The sequence below is a fragment of the Littorina saxatilis genome, linkage group LG2, assembly GCF_037325665.1.
Source record: "Littorina saxatilis isolate snail1 linkage group LG2, US_GU_Lsax_2.0, whole genome shotgun sequence".
In the NCBI taxonomy this organism is placed as follows: domain Eukaryota; kingdom Metazoa; phylum Mollusca; class Gastropoda; order Littorinimorpha; family Littorinidae; genus Littorina; species Littorina saxatilis.
Genome location: NC_090246.1, coordinates 41,899,881 through 41,917,479, shown reverse-complemented (window position 1 = coordinate 41,917,479; position 17,599 = coordinate 41,899,881). Strand labels below are relative to the sequence as shown.

The window sequence follows — 17,599 nt, the reverse complement described above, 5'->3', positions numbered from 1 at the left end:
GTTCATAACCGCCTGGCTGCCTCTGGACACTGGGTACTGTTTTGCGAAAATCATTTTTGTAACTGCCATCTGTCAATCAGCGAAGATTCCGGCCCTGCACAGGAAGACGCCATGCTGATGATTTGGGGCATGTGTTTCTGTGTAGCGGTAATCTTAGTCCGCGTAAAAGCGTGGACACATGTGTAACTGTGTACATGATCGCTTACACGGGAAGCAAAGCGCCCTTAATCTTTAACCACTAAGCCATATGACGCAAGCTGTTGTGCTTTTATCTTCCTCAATTGTAAACTTGAACGAGGTTAGCTATAGCTTCACATCCGCAGGGTCTGTCATACTGAAGAGTGTCGGCATTTGTTTATCTGACGTGGGACATCCACGCGCGCTTCCTTTTGTTAGGCCGTGATGCGAGACGACCGTTTTAGACGTGCTCGCTGCCATCGCTTTCTCTACGTGCAAACGCAAATTTTCAGTAAGTTCTACGAGTCATCTTTTTATATACATATTATTGTTATTAATGCTTTTTTTTTTACGCGGGCCCTGAGTACCTGAGGCACTGCCATGGATTGAACCCTGACAGTCATTATCTCATACAGCATCAAGTTAGGTCTTTGAAATAACGTTCTGGATTACAATATAAATCGTCAAGGTCTCATCCTTTCTCAGCTTTCAAACCTTGATCTGTCAGTATGAAGACAGCAAGCTGAATTACCGATTGCACTTTATTTACCCCCCGCGGGTTAGGGGGAAGAATTTACCCGATGCTCCCCAGCATGTCGTAAGAGGCGACAAACGGATTCTGTTTCTCTTTTTACCATTGTTAAGTGTTTCTTGTATAGAATATAGTCAATTTTTGTAACGATTTTAGTCAAGCAGAATGTAAGAAATGTTAAGTCCTTTGTACTGGAAACTTGCATTCTCCCAGTAAGGTAATACATTGTACTACGTTGCAAGCCCCTGGAGCAAATTTTTGATTAGTGCTTTTGTGAACAAGAAACAATTGACAAGTGGCTCTATCCCATCTCCCCCCTTTCCCCGTCGCGATATAACCCTTCGTGGTTGAAAACGACGTTAAACACCAAATAAAGAAAGAAAGAAAGGGGGAATCGAGACGAGGGTCGTGGTGTTTGTGTGAGTGTGAGTGTGTGTGTGTGTGTGTAGAGCGATTCAGAGTAAACTACTGGACCGATCTTTATGAAATTTTACATGAGAGTTCCTGGGTCTGGTTCCCAGACGTTTTTTTCATTTTTTCGATAAATGTCTTTGATGACGTCATATCCGGCTTTTTGTAAAAGTTGAGGCGGCACTGTCACACCCTCATTTTTTAATCAAATTGATTGATTTTTTTGTAAAGCAATCTTCCACGAAGGCCGGACTTTGGTATTGCATTTCAGCTTGGTGGCTTAAAAATTAATTCATGAGTTTGGTCATTAAAAATCGGAAAATTGTAATTAAAATTTTGTTTTTATAAAACGATCTAAATTTACATTCATCTTATTCTTCATCATTTTCTGATTCCAAAAACATATAAATATGTTATATAAGCTCTGAAAATGAAAAATATAAAAATTATGATGAAAATTAAATTTCCGAAATCGTTTTAAAAACAATTTCATCTTATTCCTTGTTGGTTCCTGATTCCAAAAACATATAGATATGATATGTTTGGATTAAAAACACGCTCAAAAAGTTAAAACGAAGAGAGGTACAGAAAAGCGTGCATGCAGCACAGCGAAACCACTACCGCGCTAAATAGGCTCGTCAGTTTCACTGCGTTTTGCACGAGCGGCGGACAACGGTCATTGTGAAAAAATGCAGTGCGTTCAGTTTCATTCTGTGAGTTCGACAGCTTGACTAAATGTAATAATTTCGCCTTAGTTACGCGACTTGTTTTAAAATTTTCGACGCCGGTTCCATCCTGGTTTAACCATCATTGTTTCTCGTACAACGGGGTTACGGGAAAAGACAGCCGAGGACTATTTATACCGACCGGCTTTGATTATTGCCGGGCTGTTTACAATGTCGTGTCTGTTTTCTCTTACATAATCTGCCTCAGGGAATTCATTTCTAAGTCTAAGCCTAGCCAGAGTGTAGTAGCTATTTGTGGCTGGAGTAGAAACTGTTGTTGCGTTGATGTAGAGATGCTTGATCTTTATCAAGGATGGGAGTTCATTGATTGTCCGTGTTGACAAATTAAGTCTTACGCTTTACAAGTTTTAAGCTCGCATTTTGTGTCACTAGTCTCGCCTTATGTCTGTTGAAATGACATTTAAATATTTTGATGTAGAGAAATGTGATCTTAATTTAAGAAGGATGGGTCTTCATTAACTAGCTTTGTTGGCAAATTAAAGCTTTACAGGGTTTAACCTCGCCTTTTGTGTACAGCTCTAGAGTCTCGCCTTATGTTGGTTGAAATAACACTTGAAAAGGTTGATGCAGAGAAGCGTGATCTTAATCAATTATTGGAGTTCATAGATTGATTGTGTTGATAAATGAAGACTGGTTTACTACATCATCATAATGGTTTTCTGTCATTTGTGTCTTGTATAAGTTTTGCCGATCGCTCTATGTTTTGTGTAATGATTATCCGTTTTCATTTAAATTTGGAGATGCAAATGTCCAGACACATGTAGATCGTAAACGCGCTTAGCTGTCTGCTTCCATCCACTGTTGGCTAGTCTTTGACGGGTACCTCGCCTGCAGGTGGTCAGTTACGCAACTTTTATGACCGAGCCGGTTGAAGCCTCCCGGAGGATGTTTTTGTGTTGATGATTGATGCGCTCCGATCAAAGCTTTGTTAAGAGGGTGTTAGAATGTCGCTTTCCTCTTTAAGCATGTGTGTTCAGCCGTGTGTGTTTGTAAGATTGTGATTTGACTGGTACTATGCGTTGTCGTTTTGCGTATAGATCTTAACAGCCCTTCCACATGTTCCTCGTGCATAAAGCTTTCCACGAGAGGGAGAAAAAGAGAGCTGTCGAATCCGTTGGGTCTCATGTTTCTCATGAGACAACACGAATGAAGCCGCGTTTTGTTGGTAACCCATGCACGTGCACGTATGCATATATGCATGTATACACGAGTCCCACTGGTCTGAGGATCTAGCACGGCCACCAACATCGAACGCAGAAGAAGAAGAATACACGAGTCCTTGCTGGATAGAAAAGCATCCACCAGGTACAGCAAAATCAATGAAGTAGACATTTGGATCGACTTATGTACGTATCTTCTCGCCTGGGATAGACCGTAAGCTGTACCAGGTTTTTGTCGCCTAAAGGTGTTGGGACTGTACGTCGGAAAGGGTTAGGATGAGACCACTGGATGAGAAGGGGTGTGTGTGTGTCTGTTGTGTTGTGTTGTGTTGTGTGTGTGTGGGGGAGGGAGGGAGAGAGAGAGAGAAGAGAGAGAGATTCAAGGGGGATGGGGTACTATTTGGTGGGTGAGGGGTGTGTTGGATGGATGAGAGAAAAGGGATAGGAAAAGGTGCGAGTGAGAGAGAGCTATTGTGGAGAAAGAGATGATGGGGGTTGGCCAGTCGGGAGTATGGGGTAGGTGTGTGTGTGTGTGGGGGGGGGGGGGGGGGGGGGTAAATGTAGAAAACAGGGGATTTACGATGAGACGAGGGTGACCGCGTAAAAGGGGGAAAAAAGAAAGGTCTGGCTAGTGTGAGTGTGTGTGTGTCATCTGATACGACACTTGACACAGTTGCCCCGCTGAGTGCCTTGTTTGGCCAGGTGACACTCAGGCCCACTTGTCTCTCCTCGTTAAAATGCGAAAGAAAGGTAAAGAAAAGACATGGAACATTGTTGGTAATTTATTGTTAAAAGGTGTCTGTGAAATCCTGCGAGGGGCACTGTGTGGGTTCGTTGTGTAGACCTAATCAGTTCCTGCACATGTTTCGAACAGTCTGGAAGTGTTACGAGCATTTTTGAGAACGACAACAGACGAAAAAAGATGTATCAGTGGGCTTATCTGTCATTTAAGGTACCCGATATCTGATATTTTTTTGTCTGAAAAGAGTAAAAAAGAATGTTGCAATATCCCCCATCTCTATCTCTTCGTTTTGTCTCGACTCCTCTCCCTACAATTTCTGTTGCTTTTTATATTTGGTCAAGTTTTGACTAAATGTTTTAACATAGACGGGGAATCGAGACGAGGGTCGTGGTTTATGTGTGTTTGTGTGTGTGTGTGTGTAGAGCGATTCAGAGAAAACTACCAGACCGATCTTCATGAAATTTCACATTTGAGTTCTTGGGTATAATATCCCCAGACATTTTTTTCATTTTTTCGATGACGTCATATCCGGCTTTTTGTGAAAGTTGAGGCCGCACTGTCACGTTCTTATTTTTCAACCAAATTTGTTGAAATTTTGGTCAAGCGATCTTCGACAAGTCCGGACTATGGGATTGAATTTTAGCTCGGCAGCGTAAAAATTAGTAATTTTGCACATTAAAGTTGTCATTAAAATCGAATTTTCACTAACAGATTTAAAAATGATTGCATCATATTTCTCAATTTCTCCTGATTTCAAAAACATATACATATATGTCATGTTTACAATAAAAATGTGCTCAGAATTACAGAAAATAGGTTTAAGTAAGTACTGCGTTCGCGCTACGCAGAAACGAACGTGACCCGTCTCGGTTTTTGGATATGGTTAGTCGAGACTATCTTAATAAAAGCTAGATTTAGAGAGAAGAAAAAGCCCACCACTTTCTCTTCGCCACCTCATTTTCTTTTGCCCGCTGGGATGCGCGCGCACAACGAAACTCAACAGTGCGTGTTAAAAAGTGTCGCGGTTTTAGACACCAAAGTCCTTACACTAGCTGCCAAGTTCAAGAGGATGCAGAACCACCCAATGCACAAGAGAATGTCGGAGCCCACCAAATGCAGACTGAAGCGCAGCAGTTTTGTCCACAACGTGAGGAGACTTGAACGACAGGATCCAGAACTCATGCAGCAGGGCAACAGGATAATACCAACGCACTCGACTGTACCAGCTTGGAAGAGAGAGCAATTCCCCGAAGTCAGAGAGAGCATTCCTGGCATTCTCAAAAAGGGCATCCAAACAGAAGCGGAGAGGAAAGCAGTGACCCTGGACCACATAGATCACGTCTATCCCAAAGAACATTGGACCCATACATACACAGATGGATCAGCAGAAGATGCAACCAGAAATGGAGGTGGCGGAATTGTCATCAAACTGAAGGATGAAAGACAACTACAGCAGGCTATTCCAACTGGAAAGTTCTCTACGAACTACAAGGCTGAGGCTGATGCACTACAAACAGCAGCCCGAATGTTACACGAGAACAGGGAAACAACCCGCTCCAGAGTGGTTATCTTCTCTGATGCCTTATCAGTCCTGCAAGCAGTCCAGAACCCACGGAACAAGGAACTGAACACCCTTGCCTCTGCACTGACCAACTTACAGCAATCCACTGAGCAAACAGTCATCCAGTGGATTCCATCACACTGCAACATACAGGGCAATGAGGAAGCTGACCGACTGGCAAAAGAAGGTGGACAGCTCCCACAGGATGAACAAGAAGTCACCTATGAAGAGGCCAAGACTATAGTCAAAGAGAAGCAGAAGAGAAGATGGCTCCACCAACACCCAGACTACAACAAAAAGGATGCCTACTACCTCCTACCCAGAGATGACCAAGTGGTCATTGTGAGACTGAGAACAGGCCATTGCAGACTCAAACATCACCTGTATACCAAATTCCACATTGGTGATTCTGCATCGTGCCCCTGTGGCACATCTCCAATGACAGTGCAACACTTCCTGCAGGACTGTCCAACACACCAAAACTTGCGAGCAGAGACCTGGCCTGCTGACACACCGATGAGGGACAAACTCTATGGACCCATGGAGAGCCTCCGGCGTACAGCAGCCTTCATCAGGGCCTCCGGAGTTGCTGTCTGAGCGAACGACGAAGAAGAAGAAGAAAAAGACTGACGCCAGCAGAGAAGTTCTGTTCGCAGAAGAAGCGCGATCTGCGATGTGTGTTATGTGCGATTAATTTGCAACCCGAAGCTCTATTCATACAATTTATAACTGTTCAAAGTGAGACAGTTCACAAATTAAGGTCTGCCCTATGAATATACGTATTCTATTTATAGTAGGGAAGAAATAGAACTCTAAAGTCGTGAAGCGGCAACCGGCTCCGGGCCGCCATCTTTGATTTTCCCCAGCCGGCAGCGCAACCTAGGCAAATGTATGCTACAGAAATGCAGTGAAAGATCGACTTTAGCGTCCACTCCAGACCTTAAAGTAGGAAGATATGAACAGTTAAAATAACGATCAGGTAACCTATATCCAATAGATTAAAGGTTTCCATACAGAAATAACCAAAACATGATCACAAAGTCAACGAAAGTAGATTCGTAGAATCGCGCAAATCAACGAAAGCCGTTTGTGTTTTTGGTGTGAACTTCGTTTCACCGCCAACCGGAAATGACGTGTACGCAACATTTGTGATGTAGCATCTATATATACGACTTGTGTCTGTGTGTGTGTGTGTGTCCGCGATGCACGCCCAAGGTTCTCGATGGATCTGTTTCAAATTTGGTGCCCATATTCAGGTACACCCCGGACACAACCTGCTCGATGAGATATTTCCACACGTGCTCTCAGCGCGCAGCGCTGAACCGATTTTGGTTTTTCTCTGGATCCATTCCCAGTAACTCTTCCTTATCTTCTCCAGTGTTTTCAGCGTTTATCTCCCTTCCTTCGTGTGGCGTCAATCCATATTCCCGTTTCTATTTTTAGAAGGTCACTGTCGACAACGCTCAATCCATATTCCCGTTATACTATTTTTACTCTTCTCCAGTGTTTTGCGCGTTTATCTCCCTTCCTTCGTGCGGTGCGCCGGCAAAGCCGGCGCACATCCGGCAAAGCCGGGTCCCCGGCAAAGCCGGCGCACACCCAGCAAAGCCGGGTCCCTCGGCTCGACTTCTTCCCGGCGAAGCCGTACCCGGCGAAGCGGGTATTCATCTAGTTTCCTTATATGGCACGAAACGAATGTGGTTGGTTGAAAAAAAAAGCCTGTACTAAATAAGCCTAAAGTCTCGGCGATGACTGATTTTTGATGTTAATCTGTTACTTTGATGCCGACAGCTTGACTTCATGTTTTTATATCGCTTCACGCGACTTGTTCTTTTTGTGAACGTATTCGTCCGCCTTCATCTGCTTACAGTTATTGTTGACATGATATGCAAACACCCTGCCGTTAGACACCCTTTTCATCTCGGACGTCGGTCGTAGATCTTATCGACCGCAGGTCTGATCTGCCGGCTAGAAACTTCTGTTTTCTTGCATCGAAGACACGCTAAACGTTGACGAAGGAGCTGCGTTATTAGAATGATTATCATCATTGTCACTTTGAGCCTGTGTTTGTTTGTTGCAATATATTTTTCCTCCTTTTTTCAAAACCCAAAAAGACAACGCTTCTGTTTAGTTTTCCATATGTCTTTTATTTATCTCAAAGTAGAAAAATAGATGTCAGTCTCTGAAGATGCAATGTGACATTGCTCATGAAAAACTTTGTGTTGAGAGGTGACTGATTTGTTAGTGCTGCGGATGTCGACTGCAGCTGCACACACGCAGACAAACACCATCCCCAGTGGTATATATAGTTGTTTTCTTTCTTTCCAGTAATACTAAGCGTCATTTCTCTCTCTCTCTCTCTCTCTCTCTCTCTCTCTCTCTCTCTCTCTCTCTCTCTCTCTCTCTCTCTCTCTCTCTCTCTCTCTCTCTCTCTCTCTCTCTCCTCTGTGTGTGTGTGTGTGAGTGTGTGTGTTGTATTGAGTGCGAACGTGATTGCAGGGATGCGGCGCGCGTGTGTGTGAGAGTCGACTTTTCTTTTCCTTTGCATTATATTGACATACATGTACATTTCAATGTTCTATCATGCATTATGTATTCGGATAAGTAATGTTGTAATTAGTAATACTGTATGATTGCGATTGACAATTGTCCTTTTATTGTCTTTATTTTTATGTCTTAGTTTAGCAGGGACAGATTGTAAGACTAGGCGTGAGCCTAAAATCTCCATCCTTGAGTAATAAAGTTCGTTCGTTCGTTCTCTCTCTCTCTCTCTCTCTCTCTCTCTCTCTCTCTCTCTCTCTCTCTCTCTTTCTCTCTATTTCCCTCTCTTTCTCTCTCTCTGTCTTTCGCTCTCTCTGTCTGTCTGTCTGTCTCTCTCTCTCTCTCTCTCTCTCTCTCTCTCTCTCTCTCTCTCTCTCTCTCTCTGTCTGTGTGTCAGCATGCTGGCATAGACTGAAGGATCACATATATTTATTAAATAATCAGTAGATTATACCACAAGGAATGAAAAGAATATATGAAATATGACCAGTGAATTCAAGAATTTGCCGGTGTTTTTAAGATTTGGTGCAGTTGGCAAAATGTTAGTTAACATCTTGGCATTTTGCGGAATTGCGGAATTTGAATGTACCAATCTTCTCTCTTCCCGACCCCAGCCTTTCCATCAGATTGATGGATCCTTTAGGCCTCGGTGGCTTTCCCCAGGCGGAATTAGTAGTAAGTCTTATATATATTATTATGATCACAAGTGGAAGAAGGAGAGACACGGGATTCACTGATTGTACTGCGCAAATGTAAACAAAAAATCGGACACTTTTGGGACTTAAACAAATCAAATTGTATTAGTGTTATTTATTCAAACTTTCTTTGCACTAAAATGCGTGACGTAGCTACCTTGCACCCTTTTTGGATTGAAGATTTCTCTCAAAGGGGTCACTTGACAGCCACCCCCCGCGGGTTAGGGGGAAGAATTTACCCGATGCTCCCCAGCATGTCGTAAGAGACGACTAACGGATTCTGTTTCTCCTTTTACCCTTGTTAAGTGTTTCTTGTATAGAATATAGTCAATGTTTGTAAAGATTTTAGTCAAGCAGTATGTAAGAAATGTTAAGTCCTTTGTACTGGAAACTTGCATTCTCCCAGTAGGGTCATATATTGTGCTACGTTGCAGGCCCCTGGAGCAATTTTTTGATTGGTGCTTTTGTGAACAAGAAACAATTAACAAGTGGCTCTATCCCATCCCCCCTTTCCCCGTCGCGATATAACCTTGAACGGTTGAAAACGACGTTAAACACCAAATAAAGTAAAGTAAAGTCACTTGACAGCCGCCCATAACCCACCCGACGAAATTCGCATGGTTCCCAATTAAACAATCAACAACATTTCAGAATAGGCTTGTTCAGAATTGTTTAGACCTATCCAAGATTCTGGGATTCAAGCAACTACAATGTTTTCATTGTGTGCTTTTATTTCCATTTAAAAAAAAAAATATTGCCTTGCCTTGCCTTGCTTCGAGTGCTAAGAAGTCCATCCTTGAAGAATCGAGAACGAAGACGACATGCATTTGTTCCTCAATAGTTACGGTTAAAGGGGAAGTGTAGTGCTTTAATGGGGACGCAGGAGGCAGTGTTTCTGTCTTGAGTTTCACAGAGTTTCAAGCCCAAGTTGAGCTTTCTCACTTGTCAATGTCAAGATGCTACAGGTATCGTTGATGGTGTGTAACAGATTTCCCCACGGACAGCCTGGGGGACCGGATGGACGTTGTGCAGAATCATTGTTTATTTATATATATATATATATATATATATATAAAACATCAGAAATTGTGAAAGAAACAATTGAAAGTCAGCAGAGACTTTCTTCCGAGATTTGTTAAAATCTCTTAGCAGAGAAAGAGAGAGAAATATGTATCCCTTCACAGACAGCCTATTGGGAGCATCAGACCCTCCTCAAGGGGGACCAAGATTTACAGAGCAAAGTCCCTTTGTGGGGGACGTATCGCAAAGTAATCTAGTCCTGAGGAGGACCATTGTATTTGTACCTAGACCAGACACGTGTTTCGACACTATTGTGTCTCATCAGTGGTCAGGTGGTACTGATGGCGAGAGTTGTCAACCCATGGTATCCAACTAAGAAGCAAACCATTCTCTGAATGGTAGCTTCTGTTGGCATGGGAGACTACCCTCATCTGACAACCCCAAGAGGATATCTGTGAAGGGAAACACTTTGATTTAAGGCCAAAGTGTAGAATTGATATTTATTAAGAAAGAATTTAGAAATTTAGACAAGTTTTAACCAAGAAATTAGGTTAAAACAAGGGAAATTTGAAAAAGCCTAAAGGGAGGTAACTCTGTACCAGCCTGCAGATCCAGAAATGGATACGCGAACAAGTTAGATCTAATTTTGAAAAGGTTAAACAGGAAAAGCGGTCAACTTTTCACTGCTGTTCAACACAGGACTTGGTAAAGAAGAAGTTTTCTGCTTTATTCAATTGGATCGCTTTAAAGGCGATGCAACTTTCACGGTGACCACATTATAAAACATCAGAAATTGTGAAAGAAACAATTGAAAGTCAGCAGAGACTTTCTTCCGAGATTTGTTAAAATCTCTTAGCAGAGAAAGAGAGAGAAATATGTATCCCTTCGGCAACATTTTTGCCCATTTCACGTAATCGGCAAAACGCTGCCCATTACGCGAAATCGGCAGCGTTTTGCCGAAAACGCGTAAAGGCTTGTAAAATTTGCCCATTTTGCGAAATCGGCAGCCCGTTTTTGGTTTTAAAGTTCTCAAATGCCTAGGGTATCTTCACACATTAGACAGCTAGACATTCGAATGGATAAATGTTGCAATAAGCAATAAATTATGGCAAGCTATGGCAAAAAGTGTACTTTTCGTGCATTACTGGAGTTATGCTAGACACAGACCAACACAGACCATAAAAACCAAAATAGGGAGGTAAAGTAATGTAAATTTATGCAATGTTCTGGTGACAAAAAAAGTAACAGACTAGCTTTGCGAAATGGGTACATTTTAGGAGCCTTTACGCATTTTCGTCAAAATGCTGCCGATTTCGCGTAATGAGCAAAAATGTTGCCGATTCCGCGAATTCGGCAATTCCGTGAATTCGGCACGACATATATGTGCGGAGGCCACCGTGGTCCCGCCGGTGATTTAGATGAGAAGATGATAACTGGTCACGGTTGAAAGTGTTTCGTACAGCCACTGCTTGTATAGGTTTACACTTACAGTGACCGTAACAGCGACAACGACGAAGATGGTCATGCTACCACTGCTGTTACAAGTCTACTAGTGCTAACGTCTTTTTTTGTGTTGGGTAAAGAGTAGTGACTTTTTGTAGTGCCTGTGGGTTGAGTGGAGAAGGTGGGATGGGTGACAAAAGCACTGGAGGACTGTTACACTTGGCTGCCCCCTTTGTTGTCCGCAATCAGGTGTTCCTTGCCCGTCTTCCCACTGCCTTCTGTTGTTACCTCCTTTTATTGTGTCCTGTGCTCTTGGTCACACCACACCGCACCGCTCTGTGTTATCCTTTGGCCACAGTAACAACAACACAACAGCAACAACGACGACAATGATAACTACTAATGCCCACGTACGCACAGTGGCATGGAGTATCAAGCAAATGTTCAAACAAACAACGGGATACAAGAAAACAAGGACAAAATAGTGCAAACAGTAAACCAGTAGTTTCCGATATCTTGCCCGACTTTAACGAGGAAAGACTCGAAACAAAATGGTGAACCACTCAAGGCCTACAAGTCTATGTTTGTCTTTCTCGCCGTACATTTATAATCACTTGTTCCCGGTGTTTGAGGAACCCGAGCTTTGTGGTTGCTAATTGTGCGTGGGGAGAACTGCGTTTTGTCCAACACAAACGAAAGGGAATAAAGAAGCAGAAAAAAAGACATGAAACAAGCAAAACAACAATAAAAGAGGAAAGACTCTACCCAAAACGAGATAAAATTATTATACAACAAGTTGTGTAGTTTTGAGGTATTTGTACTGTGCAAAACAAAGCAACCAGACTAACTGCTCGTCGGGTGCCAATAATAGTTTGTAACAACTTCGCCAATTTGCTAATTTCGTTTTTAATGTCTTCTTTTGTAAACAATACAAAAAATGTGAATATGTTCACACCTTTTTCTACGTACATTTTCTTTTTGTTTGTTTTTCTTTTTAAATTAAGTTCTCTTTCTTTCATATAATACCAAAATGGGTTGGTTGGTTGGTTAACTTAAGCTTAACGTCATCACAAGAAACTAGTTCCTGTTAGGGACATGAAGTGGTTATATGCTAGGACCGAAATGGGTCTCTTGAAATAAATCTTTGACTTGACTGGGTTCAAGGACATCTGTGGTGTTGAGCAGACAGCATCAGTCAAGGCTGCCCACAAAGGTAGTAAAAGCATCGATAACATCCACTTCCCTCCACTGTTAGTCCCTCTTCCCCACCGCTACATGACTGTATTTTGCCCATATTAAAAAAAAAGTGTATTGTTTTTATTTTGTTAAGTGTGTGTATGCTCTGAGAGAGAGTGAGAGATGTCAACGCATACTAAGAAGTGGAGGGAAACTTTCTCCTCCAGGGTCTTATTTTAAGCTCGCCGCAGATAAAGGCTTTGATGTTGTGTGAAAAACCCTTCATGTGCGCACATGTAGCGCTTTATGACCAACTCGCGGAGCTGAATGCGTGTAGAAACGGAAGGGCTTTTAAATGCTGAGTACTCCTGTCGAGTGTTCGAATTTCGCCTCTCGAAATATGGCATGACACTTGCGTGTGTTATATATGCAGGTCTAGTCTGCAACCATTTTGGAACCTCACGTTGGACGGTTATCCGTTTCCTGGTGCTTGTTTATCTGCTCAAGACAGTTACTTTGATCTTGCGCGGCTTGTTTGTCCTATCATCATTACGTCTCTATACAATTTCAATTATTTGACACTGAGCATTTCAGGAGTGATTTACTCATGTGTATTCATAATCAGCGTTGTCAGGCACCTTCCTAGTTAGGGTCTGCTGAAGTGTCCATACATTGTTATGCTAGTTTTTGACGACAAGTGGTTAGCTTTTGCCTCGTGCAGGCCTACGTCCACTAGTTACAGTTTTTTTGGACAAAGAATTGTGGCGGAAATTACTGTAGTTTTGTTGAAAGAGCACGACTTCGATGTTTCTGAACCTATCTAGTAGTTCGATGCAAGAGTACACATTTCAAAGCTGACATTCAACGATAGATAATGATCTTGCAAATGATTGAATTTTGTGTGAAGCTCAAAAACCTTTACAACAGCAGCTGATGCATGGGCCACCTTTGGTATTCGATGGTCGCTTAAAACCTTTTACGGGGCTGAGTCACTATCTGGTAGTCCTTTTGTTCTTGTAGTTGCATACTTTGTTGTTGCTTGCAACAAAGATGTATGGTGTACATGGTCGACCCTTTGCGTATACACTGCGGCAGGTACCAGTCCAGATCTTCTTCGGCAGTTAAGGGGGGCAACAAGTCCAAGGCCTTTTGAGTTTAAAAGGATATACTGGAGTAAAAAGACCGTTAAGTCTCTAATCGCCCCAAGAGTTATAAAGTTCGGTTTGGGGGTTATAGTTATGTCACCACACACCAGAAACCTGTTTAAATTAACGTTTGAGCTATTCGAATTTGAAACGGCTGTGCTTTGACAGAGTTTGGAGACTTTGATTTCTGCGCGCCGCCTTCTTGCGCTTTGTTTTGTTCGCTTGGGGTTTACATTGTTGACAACACACGCGAGGAATGGCTACTTAGTATTGGTGTATGAACGTTCTATTTTTCAAAACGAAAGCTGTTATGCGTGATCTTTCGAGACAGTGTATTTTCTCCTGTGGACAGTGTGTTTCTTTATGCTGTGTTATGCGTTTTAGCCCCGTAAAACACGGAATGTGCATGCGTTTGCTAGATTATAGGTTTGATTATGCGTTTTAGCCCCGTAAAACACGGAATGTGCATGCGTTTGCTAGATTATAGGTTTGATTTCCTGCTTCGACGAATGTGTAAGTATTCGTTAGGACCAAATAAAAATATGACGACGTACGAAGACTGGACTCCCGACCACAGGCAGAAGGTATCGTCCACTGGACTACTACTATCACAGAAAGACTACAAGGTACGTCACTCACCTTCGAGTCTTCTGTGTTCTTGGAGTCGCTTCCTGGGGAAAAATATTGTTCAAGACGTTTTGCCTCTTCCTACAGTCTGTGTAAGGTCAAATAAATACAGTTGAATGATTGTTTGAACTGTATGTACCTTTAATTTTCAGCTTCCGTCCCTTGCAGGTTGTTTTTAACCATCATTTGGACGAATCTTCGTTTGCGAGCCGCTAATATCCACTTCGTTTCAAATCATGCATCCGCACCGAATATGCATACCAGCGCTCATTGGTTAATAACAGGATATTCGATGATTATTTTCCCGTGGGTAGCTTCCCTTTGCTGCACAATATTTAGGCCAAAAAAAATAATAGGTGTGGTTACGGTAACATAGCCAAAAAAATAGGGTAGGAAGGTAGGCAATCACTTTTTCTTTTTTTTTTTTAAACTTTTTTGTTCTAATGTGTACAAATTAAACCTACTTGACAGGGAAATAAGTGACTCGGGCGCTTTCGCTTTCATTGCGTTTTCTGCACTCGTTTACTTGGTGTTTTTTTTGGTTTTTTTTTGACAAATGTAATAAAAAGTTATAGGGTCGGCCCCCCAAAATAGGGTAGGTCGGGTTACCGTAACCACACCTATTTTTTTTTTAGGCCTTACATATGTTTTAGACCAATGAGCGCTGGTATGCATATTCGGTGCGGATGCATGATTTGAAACGAAGTGGATATTAGCGGCTCGCAAACGAAGATTCGTCCAAATGATGGTTAAAAACAACCTGCAAGGGACAGAAGCTGAAAATTAAAGGTACATACAGTTCAAACAATCATTCAACTGTATTTATTTGACCTTACACAGACTGTAGGAAGAGGCAAACCGTCTTGAACAATATTTTTCCCCAGGAAGCGACTCCAAGAACACAGAAGACTCGAAGGTGAGTGACGTACCTTGTAGTCTTTCTGTGATAGTAGTAGTCCAGGGGACGATACCTTCCGCCTGTGTCCTGACACAGGAGAGTTGATGGAAGATACACTCACACAAAAACATCGCCGATTTAAATTCATTTAAGTAATTATCCTAGCTGCGAAGCCTTTTCGTACTGCAAAGCGAATGCCGATTGAACTTTTAAAGATCCAATTCGCCAGGAAACTGCCCAAAATTAAATGGCTCTAAAGATAATTTAGTAGGCCTTTAATGTCTTGTAGATTCCGTTGTTCGATCTATCTTTGTTTGTTTTTCTTGTTGGGTGTTTCAATTATATCAGCCGTAAATTGGTTACAATGTTTAACGAGAGCTGTAATCGTTTGTGGCCGCAGTAGGGTTGACTGTCGTATCCTTTGTTAGAAATCGGTAAACAAACATGCTGATTTGATCTGGTAACTGTCTTCGACTGGTTACATAATTGGACAAGTGTGCTCTTTGCGACTTGGTCTCACCGTGTCACAAAAGACAGAAATCTCTTCTGTCCCGTAAAGGCATGCTTAATAGACTGTAATTCACTAATTGTGTGTTTTCATAACTCAAAGCAAACAGCATGAAGCTACCACAACAGTTCATCCCATTAAAGGAATTTAGAACAGCTGGCGAACTTTGGCATGATCTTGCCGCTTGATGTTTTGCATCGTTGAAAACAAAGCCGCTGCGGGACAGAAAGAGGTGCTATGGACAGATGTCGCGGACGCCGATCATGTGGCAAATCAGAGATAGTGCTGTGTAGATCCGCCTCGGACCCCCGCCCCACTTCGCTCTGTGTTTCTGGATCAGACCTCTTCAAGTCTCACATATTAATTTTCTCGTATGCTCGCTCTCAGTTTGTATTTTCCTCTTCGTTTCTGCCCTAGCCTCGTCTATTTTGCTCCTGACCTGTCTGGCCTTTTAGGCTTTCGGGTCTGTAACTGTACCCGGTGAGGTCCTGTGTGTTGCTTAAGCTTTACAGTGTCAATAGCTTTGACGAGGGAAGAATGCGAGCATTTCTGATAAAATAATTATGAGCCGCTGCAGTGAGACGTCTTTGAGTTTGTCTGAAGGTTGAGTGTGCTTGTGTGCGTGTATCAATGGCAACGATAGTATCACATGAATGTAAAGAGATCCAGCATGTGTGACTTATGAAATACTGATACGTGTGTCTTGATTGATAAAATACTGATACGTGTGCCTTGATTTTAGTTAACTTGTTTTTATTTATACCACCGTTTTCAATTTGCTTTTTATTTGTATTTTGCAGGATTCAAAAGGAATTAGCAGAGATCACTCTAGAACCTCCTCCCAACTGCAGGTAAGTTTTTCAATTTTTGCGAAATGTCAAGCGTCAGAAGTTTTCACCGTTACGTCCTCCTTTTAAATGGAGACAAAAATGTCTCTAATCGCCCCAAGAGCTTTACAGTTTGGTGTGTGTGTGTGTGTGTGTGTGTGTGTGTGTGTGCGTGTGTGGGTGTGTGGTGTGTGTGTGGGTGGGTGGGTGGGGGTGTGTGTGTGTGTGTGAATAATGTCACCACTAACAGTGAATACCTCCAAATAAGCGTTTGAGCGCTCAGTTATTTCAAATTTGAAACGGCTGTGTTAAAGTGTCATTCCGAGACTTTGATTTCTCTGCGACGCCTTTTGCCGCCACTAGCGCTATAGCTTTGTGTTTACGTTTGACAGCACAGCTTCTCTCTCATAAGCCTCTGTTGTTATCAGTGTTATTGTTTTTGTGTGTGTGCGTGTTGAATCACTATGACGTCTTGCATCTTAGTGGCAGCCTTTTTCCAAGCTTCTTTATCGCCTTGCCTCTGTTTGCCATCAGGTGATCGCGTAAAAAGTGCATGGCACTGGAAAGGAGCTTATTCATTTGAGCTGACATTGAGAACTACTGAAACTCAAATTGTGTCTTCGTCGTTTGAACTCGAAAAAGCGACACAAAAAGCTGCCAAAAGTTTCCCAAATTCAAAACAAGTCGCGTAAGGCGAAAATACAATATTTAGTCAAGTAGCTGTCGAACTCACAGAATGAAACTGAACGCAATGCCATTTTACTCGTAGCATCGTCAGGCCACCGCTCATGGCAAAGGCAGTGAAATTGACAAGAAGAGCGGGGTAGTAGTTGCGCTAAGAAGGATAGCACGCTTTTCTGTACCTCTCTTTGTTTTAACTTTCTGAGCGTGTTTTTAATCCAAACATATCATATCTATATGTTTTTGGAATGAGGAACCGACAACGAATAAGATGAAAGTGTTTTTAAATTGATTTGGACAATTTAATTTTGATAATAATTTTTATATATTTAATTTTCAGAGCTTGTTTGTAATCCGAATATAACATATTTATATGTTTTTGGAATCAGCAAATGATGGAGAATACGATAAACGTAAATTTGGATCGTTTTATAAATTTTTAATTTTTTTTTTACAATTTTCCGATTTTTAATGACCAAAGTCATTGATTAATTTTTAAGCCACCACGCTGCAATGCAATACCGAAGTCCGGGCTTCGTCGAAGATTACTTGACCAAAATTTGAACCAATTTGGTTGAAAAATGAGGGCGTGACAGTGCCGCCTCAACTTTCACGAACAGCCGGATATGACGTCATCAAAGACATTTATCAAAAAAATGAAAAAAACGTTCGGGGATTTCATACCCAGGAACTCTCATGTCAAATTTCA

At 42.1% G+C, this 17,599-nt stretch overlaps 1 protein-coding gene across 2 annotated transcripts in view; it reads left to right on the top strand.

Moving 5' to 3' along the window:
* The window catches only part of LOC138959024 (ubiquitin-conjugating enzyme E2 E1-like), a 59,659-nt gene that overhangs the window by 4,799 nt on the left and 37,261 nt on the right, over positions 1-17,599 (top strand). For both annotated transcript variants that reach the window (XM_070330391.1, XM_070330392.1), the window contains exon 3: positions 16,183-16,233. In XM_070330391.1, coding sequence (XP_070186492.1) covers positions 16,183-16,233 — 51 coding nt within the window. The remainder of the gene's footprint in view (positions 1-16,182; positions 16,234-17,599) is intronic.